This window comes from Psittacula echo (genome assembly GCF_963264785.1).
Source record: "Psittacula echo genome assembly, chromosome: 5".
In the NCBI taxonomy this organism is placed as follows: domain Eukaryota; kingdom Metazoa; phylum Chordata; class Aves; order Psittaciformes; family Psittacidae; genus Psittacula; species Psittacula echo.
The window spans coordinates 79,071,424-79,083,252 of NC_137739.1; the positions used below are offsets into that span (position 1 = coordinate 79,071,424).

General features: G+C 51.6%; 1 protein-coding gene across 3 annotated transcripts; it reads left to right on the plus strand.

Moving 5' to 3' along the window:
* Nucleotides 1–8,203: 8,203 nt before the first annotated feature.
* Nucleotides 8,204–10,356, plus strand: LGALS3 (galectin 3; the record flags this gene model as incomplete). 3 transcript variants are annotated; one of them, XM_080619513.1, is made up of 5 exons in its annotated part: nt 8,210–8,229; nt 8,528–8,827; nt 9,033–9,121; nt 9,388–9,556; nt 10,201–10,356. In XM_080619513.1, the coding sequence occupies exons 1-5, from the start codon at nt 8,212–8,214 to the stop codon at nt 10,354–10,356; spliced, it is 732 nt and encodes a 243-aa protein (XP_080475639.1). In that variant the 5' UTR covers nt 8,210–8,211. The 3 variants fall into 3 exon arrangements, with proteins under 3 accessions (XP_080475641.1, XP_080475639.1, XP_080475640.1); XM_080619515.1 differs by lacking the exon at nt 9,033–9,121 and having other exon boundaries at nt 8,204–8,229; XM_080619514.1 differs by lacking the exons at nt 8,210–8,229; nt 9,033–9,121 and having other exon boundaries at nt 8,405–8,827.
* Between the last annotated feature and the right edge of the window lie 1,473 nt (nt 10,357–11,829).

Below are 11,829 nucleotides of genomic sequence, written 5' to 3' on the forward strand. Positions count from 1 at the left end.
TCTAGGTCTGGCCAGAGAAGCGCTGAGTAGAGTGGGATAATGACACCTTGATACTCTCCTGTTGGTCTGTACTGGCTGTCAGAGTCAGTAGTTTCTAAAAGGAGAGTGTCTGTGAAGTGACACTGAGCAAAAACTACTCTGAGTGGTTCAAAGAAGACACATGCTGGAAAGATGAGCTCATGGCTGCTGTGTGAAGGCAGAGCTCGACGTGGCCCCTCTGGTGTTCGGCTCTCTGAGCCGGCCGCTGCCCATCACCATCCTGCTGCCATCAGCAGAGGGCAGCGCTGCTGCTCTCAGCCCTCCTGCCTCGGCAAACCCGCCTGGCAGAGGCTGTATCTGCCACCGATTATTTTTAACATTGAACTTGATAAAAAATGAGGAAAACCAACAGCAGTTTAGCCCCTTGCAGTGCTGTCCGGGTGACGTTGCTGTGACACACATCTTTGCACAGACTTGTCTTACACTGTGTTAGGTTTGACTGCTACAGGAAGAGCACAAACACGCTGTACACAAGATTTAAATCTGAGCCCTGTTCAGTGTAAGGTCTCATAGGAGAATGAATTTCTGTGCTCTGCAAAAATCTGGCATCAAATGCAGTGTGGCAAAGGAGGAAAACCTGCTGACCTGCCAGCTACAAAGCTCTTCTCTCTCCCATCTCTTCCGGTTTCCTGGGCTATGGCAAAAGCCACCTACCGTGGCTGGACTCTGATCTTTAAGGTCTTCTCCAACCTAAATGATGCTGTGATTGCTGTTGCAATAAAAGTGAATTCTTAGGAGTGGTTGATATTGCAGCTGCCTTGGATGTGGGTTTGTCCCACCTTCCTTTGGCCTTCATGTTTTCCTTCTGACCCTGTGTGCTGAGTGCAATATCACATAGGGCTTTTACTTTATTGAGCATCTTTCCCATGGCAAAGAGATGGTAACAGCAGTGGCACACACTGCCTTTGGTGGGGATAGGCTTGAACAGATTCAACCCCCTCCTGCAGCACCATGCTATTCCTTTGATCTTTTTAGGCTGGATTAGCTGTCTGCAAGGTTGAATGAGTTGAAAAGCACCAGGACTTTGCCTTTTTGGTGGCAGCAAGCCATGGGGGTTGTTCAACACATCTGCACAGGCAGCTGGGATCAATGTAGGGATTCCTCATCCAGTTATTTCATACTGTTCACATGGAAAAGCTTCCTTAAGGGTCTATGGGCAACGTGCCGTGGAGCTTGGTGCAGCTGAGAAGGGAATTACTGCGAAGTTTGAGGCTGGGGGGCTTGAGGACTTTTATCGATCTATTGACACAAATTGCCACAAGACCCGCTTAACTCTTGGAAAGCACCTTAATGCTCAGATCAATGCATCGAGTGTAAAATGATTCACATTTATTCATCTTTAATAATAGAAAAGCTTCAAACCGTGGTGTGGGTTTGCTCATCTACAGCATCAGTGCTAGAAGCTGTGTGAAGCTTTCTGGGGTGGACTTACTGTTCTCCTGGCACTGCCAAAGCAAGAGGGAACTGAATGAGCTGGAATTTTGCACTGATACTCTGTTTTCTGGGAGAAGGAAGCTGCAAAGCTGGGACTTCTGCTTTGTGCTTTAGAATAGAGAATAAAAGGGAGCTGGTGCAGGGAAAAGAAAGCAAGTACAGACTTGGTCATATATGTGAAGGTATATGTGAGCAGCAGGGATGATGCTGCAAGTGTCGATGCTCTTTATCTGCTGCTTTTGCTGTTTTTGCCATTGAACTTGAGTTACTGAAGTTCTCAACCTTCCTCTGCATTGACTTTTTCACTAGTGCTAGGGCAGGCACACGCCTGTGTCTGAGAAAGGAAATGATATTATTCTGTATCAGCACAGTTCCCATTGCCCAGCCTGGGAAGCTGCATGGGGAGGAAGAAGAGATGATGGCTGAATTTAGCACCTAGGGTTTGCACCAAGCACGGCCTCGGTGGTAAATCTGCAGCCCAAACATTGCATGTGATGGTTGCTGCCAACACCATGCACAAGTCAGGCCACAGAACTCATGAGACTGATAAAATCACAGGACAGTGCATTGTTCTGCTTTGTAAAGGGAAATGGATCTCTTCAGCCATCGAGCTTCTTGCCCTCTAGATTAGTTTCCTTCCCTTTAATTTACCATGAAGAAGAGAAGACAGAAGCAGCTTTCTGTTTATTAGTTTCCATTAAGCAGTTTGAAATTACCACTTTGAAGTTATTTAACTTTGCAGAGAGAGACTGCACATTGGAGTGGGGTCTTTTGCCTCTGGGAGACTCGGTGTCCACAAGAATAGAAGATGATGTTAATTCCTGATATAAGTCAGCATCAAGTAAAGGGTACTGGGGCCAAGCAAAGGGTTGATAACTCCTCAGCTGTAATTGCAAACTTTCATTTATATATAAAATTCTTTGGCTTGAATGGCTTATTTTAAACTACCGGGGTATGTAGTTAATTAACCCAATGGTAAACATTACTGTGGCATTATGGCAGGCAAGCCCTTCAATAAACAGCACTCGATAGATGGTTGCACTTTGAAGCTATTGCTGAGCAACCTGTCACAGGTTGTTGCTAGAGGAAAATGTTTAATAATGTATGGTATTGTACAGTGAAATGGTGCCTGAGTGTCTGGGGAACCCAGAGCTGGTGGGTGAGTTACTCACAGTCCTGAAGGGACCTTGAGCCCCTTGTGGAAATGAGCTAATGCTCATCTCCAGCCTCACTGCTGGCTCCCTCTCCAGCTTTCTTGTAGCCCCCCCTTTTAGATATTGGAGGGCTACTTGAAGGTCTCCCCAGAGCATTCTCTCCTTCAGACTGAGACCTTGCAGAGGAGCAGAAAAGGCCTTGACTCTGTGTAAGCACTGCTCAGCAGTAAGGAAAACATCCCTCTGTTATCAACACTGTTTCCAGCACAAATCCAAAACATAGCCCCATACTACCTGCTGTGAAGAAAATTAACGCCATCCCTGCTAAAACCAGCTCACCATTAAATACCACTTGGCTCTTGTGTGCTATCAGATTAATGCTGGGCATTTAAAATAGGGAAATTAAACTGTGTAAAGAGAACGTGTCTGTCCACAGTGAAGCGCATGTCAGAGACCAAGTCCCTGAGAAGTGGTGTGATCCAACTGCTGAGCCGCCTGCCTGGCTCCTGTCTCTCCCACCTCTTGGGTTGGCAATTGAGAGCTTTCAATTGTACGTGGTGCCAAGCAGGGTTTCATTTTCTTTTTAGAGTCTCTAAAGCAAACAGGATACTTGCTTATGAGTGCTTAAAAAAATTTTCCAACCTCCAAGAATATGCTTCTTTTTGATAAATGACTTTCTATCCACTGTTGGGAAGCAGCCAGCCCTGGTTTGCAAGGCCATGCATGGCAAGGCGTTGCGATACTGCAAGGGAGAGGCACCATCTCTGGGACTTGGGTCTCCTACAGAGCCAGCACATCCGTGCACTGCCTCCCTTGCCTACTGCTCCGGCACTGAATCCAGCTGCTCTGTCTTCGCTATCCCAAGCTTACAAACCGCAGCCGCCACACCTCCGTGTCTGACCATGTGAGTCACAGCGGGATGACTCAGGTGATGGTGAGCAGAGCAGAATGTGGATGTTTCATAGCTCTGCGTGCAAAGGGCTCTTGGCACCCACCCCATGAATGTTGAATCATAAACAGAGTGGTTTGGGTTGGAAAGGACCATAAAGTTCATCCAGTTCCAACTCCCCTGCCACAGGCAGGGGCACCTTCCACTAGCCCATGTTGCTCCAAGCCCCGTCCAGCCTCACTTCTTATCCTTGCTGCTGCTTGGCTTATTCAAGTGAAGAAACTAGCTCAAATATTGAGTCATGTTTTCACTTTTGGTCAAACGTTTTTTCAACGCTGTGTATCCATTGCATAACTGGAAGCACGAGGTTTATGGCACTGGAAACGGAAAAAAACAGGGAAGCCTTTTTGGTAAATGTTTGGAGCCTTCAAATGAAATCCTGAAAATAGCAATACAGGTTTTTCAGGAAAGTATCTCTTACCAAAGACATCTGGGGGATTGGGGGTGGGATGTCTTAGGGTGGAAGGGGAAAAGCAGTGCACTATGGAGTTAATACAGCCTTATCTGGTTATCTGGGAAGGCAGAAGTCACCGAGACCTGCTTAAAAGCACTTTGTGTGTGTCCCTTTACTCAACTTTATGAACATGTACTCTGCACATGTGTACCTCTTGGTTAATACATTCTCAGAAAGACGCTGGAGCAAGGACTTGAAGGGTTGTTCCGATGAGCAGCCATCTCCTTGTGCTCGAGTTACAGGCTCAGGAAGCTCCAGATGCTCATGCAGTGCCTCAGGGATCCCTCAGCATTACTGGCTCCAATCCTCTCCAGGTCCCTTTGACCTAAAACATTCCCAGAGGTATCGCTGGGTCTGTTTACTGTGGTGAGGTCTGCTTGCTGTGGCAGGCAAGTGAAGCAGCACTCCCTGGTTAAACATCTCCCCAGGTGAAGCATTGCACTCCCTTGGGCATCCCTGGCATCCCTCATCAGCATTTGACATGCTTCAGCTTGGTCTGAATCCCTGTGACAAGTGTTATACAGAACTGCAGGGTGTGAAAATCCAGGCTGGTGCCCCAGTAGAGAGCAGGCTGCCCTCTTTCAAAGCCTTTATCTTTTAGTTAACGCTAAAATTCCTTTAAACCAAACTCAAGAGATTTTTGGCTTTTGTTTCTATCAGCAAGGCCATTTAGTTTAGCTACTGCCTTGAAGAAGTACTTTCTATGCATTTAATGGCACCAATTAAAGGGAGTGTCACTTAATAACCTTTGGTCAGCCCCAAATTGGTCAAGCGGTTGAACAAGATGGTCATTATAGGTCCCTTACAACTGAAGTAGTCCTGTTCTGTTCCGTTCTGTCCTGTTCTGTTCTATTCAGTTCTGACAGCAACACCTCACAGCAGGTCAGCATCTCAGCAAGCCTTTTTCTTTTCTATTGCTTTAAGTTGTGAAGCCCATGGAGCAAGCAGGAGATGATTTATCCTCAATCTGCAGTAAAACTGTGCTTGTTGAAATTACAGCTGCCGCTAACAGGTTTCCAGCGCTGCTCCTCTGCCGGCCTTGCTGCTCGGGTGAAAGCCAAAGCTTCTCCGGCTTTTTTTCTCTTGCAAAACCACTCAAAATTTAGAAGGAAATCTGCGGTTTACTGAGCTTCAGTAAAGCTGTGAGGCCCCCCCTGCAGTGCTGCATCCAGCGCTCGGAACATAAGGACAATGGAGCTGCTTGAGTGAGCTCAGAGAGGGCATGAAGGTGCTCAGAGGGCTGGAGCATCTCTGCTATGGAGACAGACTGAGAGAGATGGGCTTGTTCAGCCTGGAGAAGAGAAAGCTCCAGGGAGGCCTTAGAGCAGCTTCCAGTGCCTAAAGGGGCTACAAGAAAGGTGGAGAGGGGCTTTTGACAACAAGGGCCTGCAGGGACAGGCCAAGGGGAATGGCTTTACCCTGACAGAGGGAAGACTGTGATGAGATCTTAGGCAGAAGTTCTTCCCTGTGAGGGTGCTGAGGCGCTGGCACAGGGTGCCCAGAGAAGCTGTGGCTGCCCCATCCCTGGCAGTGTTCAAGGCCAGGTTGGATGGGGCTTGGAGCAACCTGGTCTGGTTTTAGGTGTCCTGCCTGTGGCAGACGGTTGGAGCTGGATGATCTCACAAGCCCCACGGGTGCTGTGACTTGCGGCAGGCACTGGCTCTGCCAAGGCGGGGACTGGGAAACCTCCGCCACTGGAGGCACGAACCACGCGAACCCCAATTCCCCCTGGCCCGGTGCCGAGCAGGGATCGCTCCGCTGCCCTTCTGCCGCGGGACCTGCCCCAGGGGAGCGGCCGCTCCCGCTGCCCGCCCCGCGCCCGCCCCGAGCGGGCGGGTCCCGCTGCCCGGTGCGATCGAGCGCTGCAGTCGGAGGTGCCGCAGGGGTGAGCGGGTGCCTCGGGCCATGGGTCCCGAGGGGGAAGGGGCAGGGGGGGTGGGCGCGGGTGGGTTGGCAATGAAAGGGTTGGGGCTGCGCTCGCCGCTCGGTGCGGGGCTGCGGGAGCTGGGACGCGCGGAGGCTCCGCGGGTAGCGGCAGCATCGGAAGCGGTTGGTGGCTTTAGGGGTGCTAGGGTGGCAAGGGTGGTTGGGTCTTATGGGGTGCCCTGTCTGTACCCCACAACACGTGCGGAGGGAGCATTGGTGCATGGGGGTCTGGAGACACCCAGGGAGTCACTGCAGAAATAGCACAGAAGGGAAGAGAACTTGTACTCCTTCCCCAAAGAGGTGTTTTTCACACTTTGTGTGAACATGGGAAATACTTGGGGTGCGTTGTAGACGTCCGTGCTGGGGTGTTCCTCACAGCTGAGCTGCCAAGGGGACACCAGGTGACATCGGCAGCAGCCCGAATGCCGTTGGAAATGCACCTTTGCGGTGCTGCCCGTCCTGAGCTCACAACAGCCCTGCGGTGGGAAAATAACCCCTGAGCACTGCAGAGCTGCAGCACAGCGGTGACAGCGGGTGACGAGGGTGACTCCCCGGGCCCTGAGCTCGGCCCTGCTGTTTGGGGCAGAGGAGCAGTGGGTTCTGAAATCCTCAGTTACAAACATCAAAGCGGGCACGATGGTCCTGGTGCGGAGAGAGGAGCCTCCTGCCGCGTGAATTGCTTATTGCATGGGACCGAAGCAATAGGAAATGTGGGGAGGGGAACGAAATTGCTTCTGCTTGAGGTATTGCAGGGAGATCAGGGGAGAGCAGGCAGGGAGGACCCCTCACCGCAGCACCACAAGCCTTATTATGCAGCTGCATACCCATGGCTTGACCGAACCCAACCCGGCTGGATCCAGCCCCGGGGAGCCTGCAGGAGCTTTGTGCGCACCCTCGGCTTTGCCCTGTGCACAAACAGCAAACTCAAGGGCTTAAAGAAAACCCCAGAAGGCAAATAGCAGCTTTGTGAGATACGGGGTGTCACAGTTCAAACAGATGCTGGTTGAAGGCCAGCTGAAAACTCATGTGGGCTCAGGAGTGTGGATGTTTGGCCAGGGAAGGGGTTGTTTGTTGCTTGTGAAACGCTGGGGTTCTGTCACTCCCAAGGCCTGACGTGCTGCCACCTTTCTGCATCTGGATGCTTCTTCCAGAGAGAATTCTCCTTCTGTTTTCAATTTGGAATTTTCCTTTTCTCTCCCGGTTTCTGCCTCTCTGGTTTTTTTCCTTCCTCTTCCTTCTTCCTCCATGAATGCCCTCTTTGACGGGAGGAATCCAGTGGGCAGGTACGGTCCAGCCCTGCTGCAGTGGAGCAGCTCAGCCTGAGCTGATACAACTTGCAAAGCAGCTTTTACCCACTGGTCCGGAGCGGCTGGTGGCACATGTGTCCCTCTGGGGCACGGGGGGGAGAAAGGGGACCTGCACCCCATGGGGGCCACACTCCTTGTGCCTTTCCAGGCCTGCTGGGGGTATCCATCCTGCCTGTTGTGGGATGGCTGCGTGTTCCCCAATGTGCTGTGCTGCATTTGTACCCCCATGCAGCTCGCTGTGGCCCCCACAGGGATTTTTGTTTAGGCTTTAACTGAAGTCCTTTCTGGGATGATGCTGTGAGGAATGGGGAAGTGGATAACGCTGGCCGTGGGTGCACAGGACAGAGCTGCCCCGTGACACGGTGGGCGCTGATACTCGTCGCACCAAGCGGCTCTGCTCCTTCACGTGCTGTGTCGGGGGCAGAGCGTTGTCACCTTCCCTCGCACAGAGCCTGCGTGTGCCGCCCAGAGCCCTGCACAGGGAGCCAGCAGCCCACAGCCAGGGCGGGGAGGTGGCCATATTCCCCCCATGCTGCTGTCACCTCTCAGAAGGGGCCTGGCTGGCAGGGCCTTGCCTGCCCCCAGTGCAGCTCAAGTGGCCGGGTGATGGTGAGGGGTCCCCACAGTTCAGTGTCTGCTTGACACCAGCAGCGCTGTAAGGCCAACAGTGGCACCAACAACCCCCAGCAGCCCATTTCCTTCAGAGGGTGTTCGGGCTGGATTCACTCCTGGAGAGTTCGGCTGCTCATGATGGTGACCATTTCTCCCGCAGGGATCAGAGGAGGGTTTGTTCTGTGGTGCTGAAGCTGTCGATTCTGCCTGGCAGGTACTTGATGGGGACTGACCACGTTCCAGCCGGTTGCTGCTGTGAACTGTAGCTCTTCTCAAAAATCTCTGTTTTCAGATGATGCACCTTAAAAATGACTTTGTCTTTTTGTTTCAGGAGCGATGTCAGACGGTTTCTCTGTAAGTATGGAATTCTTTAAAACAACGCGGGGGCTCTGAGAGTTGCCTCCCCTTGCAGCGGGGACCTTTGGCCGGGGTGGGGATGTGTCTTTGCTAACCTGCCTAACCCCCAAATCCACCTCAGTTACATTGGTGTTTACTGGAAGCCTGTGCCCAGGCACCCACTCCACCCGGCTGCTGGTTGAGCTCTCGCCACTGGTGCATGCTGTAGGCTGTGAGGGATGGATGCTGGAGGACTCAACCTGACCCCAAGACTCACGTCACCCCCCATCGCTCCTCCTCTCCCCTCTGCCCACAGTTAGCTGATGCCTTGTCCGCCGGCAACAACCCGAACCCCTCTGCCCCCCCGCCCCAAGGCTGGCCTTCCTGGGGGAGCCACCCACCGCCTCCTGGAGGGGTCCCAGCCTACCCCGGCCCTCCAGGACCCTATCCTGGAGCACCAGGACCCTATCCTGGAGGACCAGGACCCTACCCTGGAGGACCGCATCCAGGAGCACCAGCATTCCCTGGAGCACCAGCAGGACCAGGGCCATACCCTGCCCCAGGACATCCACCCAGTGGCCCTGGATTTGGGCCCCCTCATCCGCCTCCTCCAATGGTAACAGCTCCATTGTTTTACAAGGGTTTCTGAATCTTTACTGCTGAGTTTTGTTTGTCCATGGGAGGGATGTGGGGCTGGCTGTCCCAGGGAGGTGGTATGGGTGGCCACTGTCTCATGGGGTTGTCACACCACGAGCCAGCCTGTGCCAAGGGTTCGGCTTTTAACACGTTTTCTGCTAACACCCATCTCCCTTGTCTCCCAGACAGTCCCCTTTGAGCTGCCCCTGCAGGCAGGACTCACCCCTCGGATGCTCATAACCATCACAGGGTCCATCAACCCCAATCCAACCAGGTACCAAGGGGTGTTAAGCACCAAAGGCAGGGGGAGGGTTCTGTGCGGCACTGCCAGATGAAACACAGCAGCTGGAATTTGCTTTCCATTCCTGAATCACACCCACCTGGTGTAAGATCAAATATTACACACAATAAATATGTAAATGTCCTGTCATTGCCCAGAAGGGTCTGTGGGGGGGGGGGGTTCCTGCCTTTTTGCTGCTATTTTTGCCAAGCCCGGTGCTTTTGTAGAAAAAAGCAGCAAATCTGTTACTGTCTTTGCAGGTTTTCACTGGATTTCAAGAAAGGGAATGACATTGCCTTCCACTTCAATCCCCGCTTCAATGAAGACAACAGGAAAGTCATCGTCTGCAATTCAATGTTCCACAATCACTGGGGAAAGGAGGAGAGGGCAGCTCCAAGGTTTCCATTTGAAGCTGGAAAACCCTTCAAGGTAACAGAAATGTCCCCAACTGGGTCTCAACAGCACCTGCATCGGGCACTGGGGAATTTGGTCAGGGCTGTGTAATAACACAAATAATCGCATCAGCTCCCAGAGGTACTTTTAGGGCAGTCGCCTGGTGTTCTTTGCTGGCTGTCCAGCACAGCAGGTTCTATGGCACTGCCATTTCTAACCCTGCCTGCAGGTCCAGGTGCCCAGAGTATAACTTCCCCCCCACTTCCGTTATTCCTCTTTATTATTGGAGCCTCATTATTTACACTGCTGTCGGTCTATAAAGCATTTTCCCTGATAGCACCCATGCTCTCTTTGAGCTTTTCCTTCCTGCAGAATAGGTTCAGATTTGGTGTGAATGCAGCTCTCACTGTGTGGAGAACCACTTCTTGAAAACAGTTATAGTCATGAGGAGACAAACTCTGGGCTAAACCATGGAGGAGGAAGAGTACAGCAGGGCTGGGGAAGGCAAAAGTCTCCAGTGGTGTTTGCAGCTACAATGTTGTTGCACCAGCTCATTCACATGCCCCTGGGCTGAACTTGGCAAGCAGCAGCAGCCATTAGGCAGTGCCAGCCTGCTCAAGCCTGGGGCTTAAAACAGGTCCAATGGTTATCTTTCAGCTGATGTGTGGGTTTTATTTCAGCTCCAGATCCTTTGCGAGGCAGATCACTTCAAGGTAGCGGTCAACGATGCTCACTTGCTGCAGTACAGCTTCCGTGAGAAGAGGCTGAACGAGATCACCAAACTCTGCATTGCTGGAGACATCACTCTCACCAGCGTCATGCCAACCATGATATAACTACGGTGGTGCAATTTTAATGCAAACTTGATGCTTTTAATATGGCTGTAACCAAAGTGCCTTCTTACATGAATACTTTGAGGTAATAAAACATACTTTCACAAGTAAAATTTGTGTTCGGTAAGGTGTCAAAAGGCAAAACATCTTTCAGCAAGCTGGGTTCAAAGGTGGAAGTATCTGGATTCTTGCTATAGAGACAGCGCATCACTTTGGCAGAGGATGACAGCTCAAAACCACTTGATTTGCTGCCCTGTATCCTGAGCTGCATCAAAAGGAGCGTGACCAGCAGGTCTAAGGAGGTGATCCTGCCTACTAACCACACCCTTTCTAATGCACCCTAGGATGCCATTGGCCTTCTTGGCCACAAGGGCACAGTGCTGGCTCATGGTCATCCTCCTATCCACCAGGACCCCCAGTCCCTTTCCCCTTCACTACTTTCCAGCAGGTCAGTCCCCAACCTGTACTGGTACATGGGGTTGTTCTTCCCCAGATGCAAGACTCTACACTTGCCCTTGTTATATTTCATCAAGTTTCTCCCCGCCCAACTCCCCAGCCTCTCCAGGTCTCGCTGAATGGCAACACAGTCAGTAGGTCAAGAGAGGTTCTCCTCCCCCTCTACTCTGCCTTGGTGAGGCCACATCTAGAATATTGTGTCCAGTTCTGGGCCCCTCAGTTCAAGGACAGGGAATTGCTTGAAAGAGTCCAGCGCAGAGCCACAAAGATGATTAAGGGAGTGGAACATCTCCCTTATGAGGAGAGGATGAGGGAGCTGGGTCTCTTTAGCTTGGAGGAGACTGAGGGGTGACCTCATCAATGTTTACACATATGTAAAGGGTGAGTGTCAGGATGATGGAGCTAGGCTTTTCTCAGTGATGTCCAGTAATAGGACAAGGGGTAATGGGTGTAAACTGGAGCATAAGAGGTTCCATGTGAACATCAGGAAAAACTTCTTTACTGTGAGAGTGACAGAGCACTGGAACAGGTAGCCCAGGGGGGTTGTGGAGCCTCCTACATTGGAGATATTCAAGGCCTGGCTGGACAAGTTCCTGTGTGATGTACTCTAGGTTACCCTGCTCTTGCAGGGGGGTTGGACTAGATGATCTTTTGAGGTCCCTTCCAACCCTTGGGATTCTGTGATTCTACTCTGCTCTCGTGAGACCTCACTTGGAGTCTTGTGAGCAGTTCTGGTGTCCTCAACATAAAAAGGACATGGAACTGTTGGAACAAGTCCAGAGGAGGGCCACGAGGATGATCAGGGGACTGGAGCACCTCCCGTATGAAGATAGGCTGAGAAAGTTGGGTCTGTTCAGCCTGGAGAAGAGAAGGCTGTGTGGAGACCTCATAGCAGCCTTCCAGTATCTGAAGGGGGCCTACAAGGGTGCTAGGGAGGGACTCTTCATCAGGGACTGCAGTGGTAGGATAAGGGGTAATGGGTTCAAACTTAAACAGGGAAAGTTTAGATTGGGTGTAAGG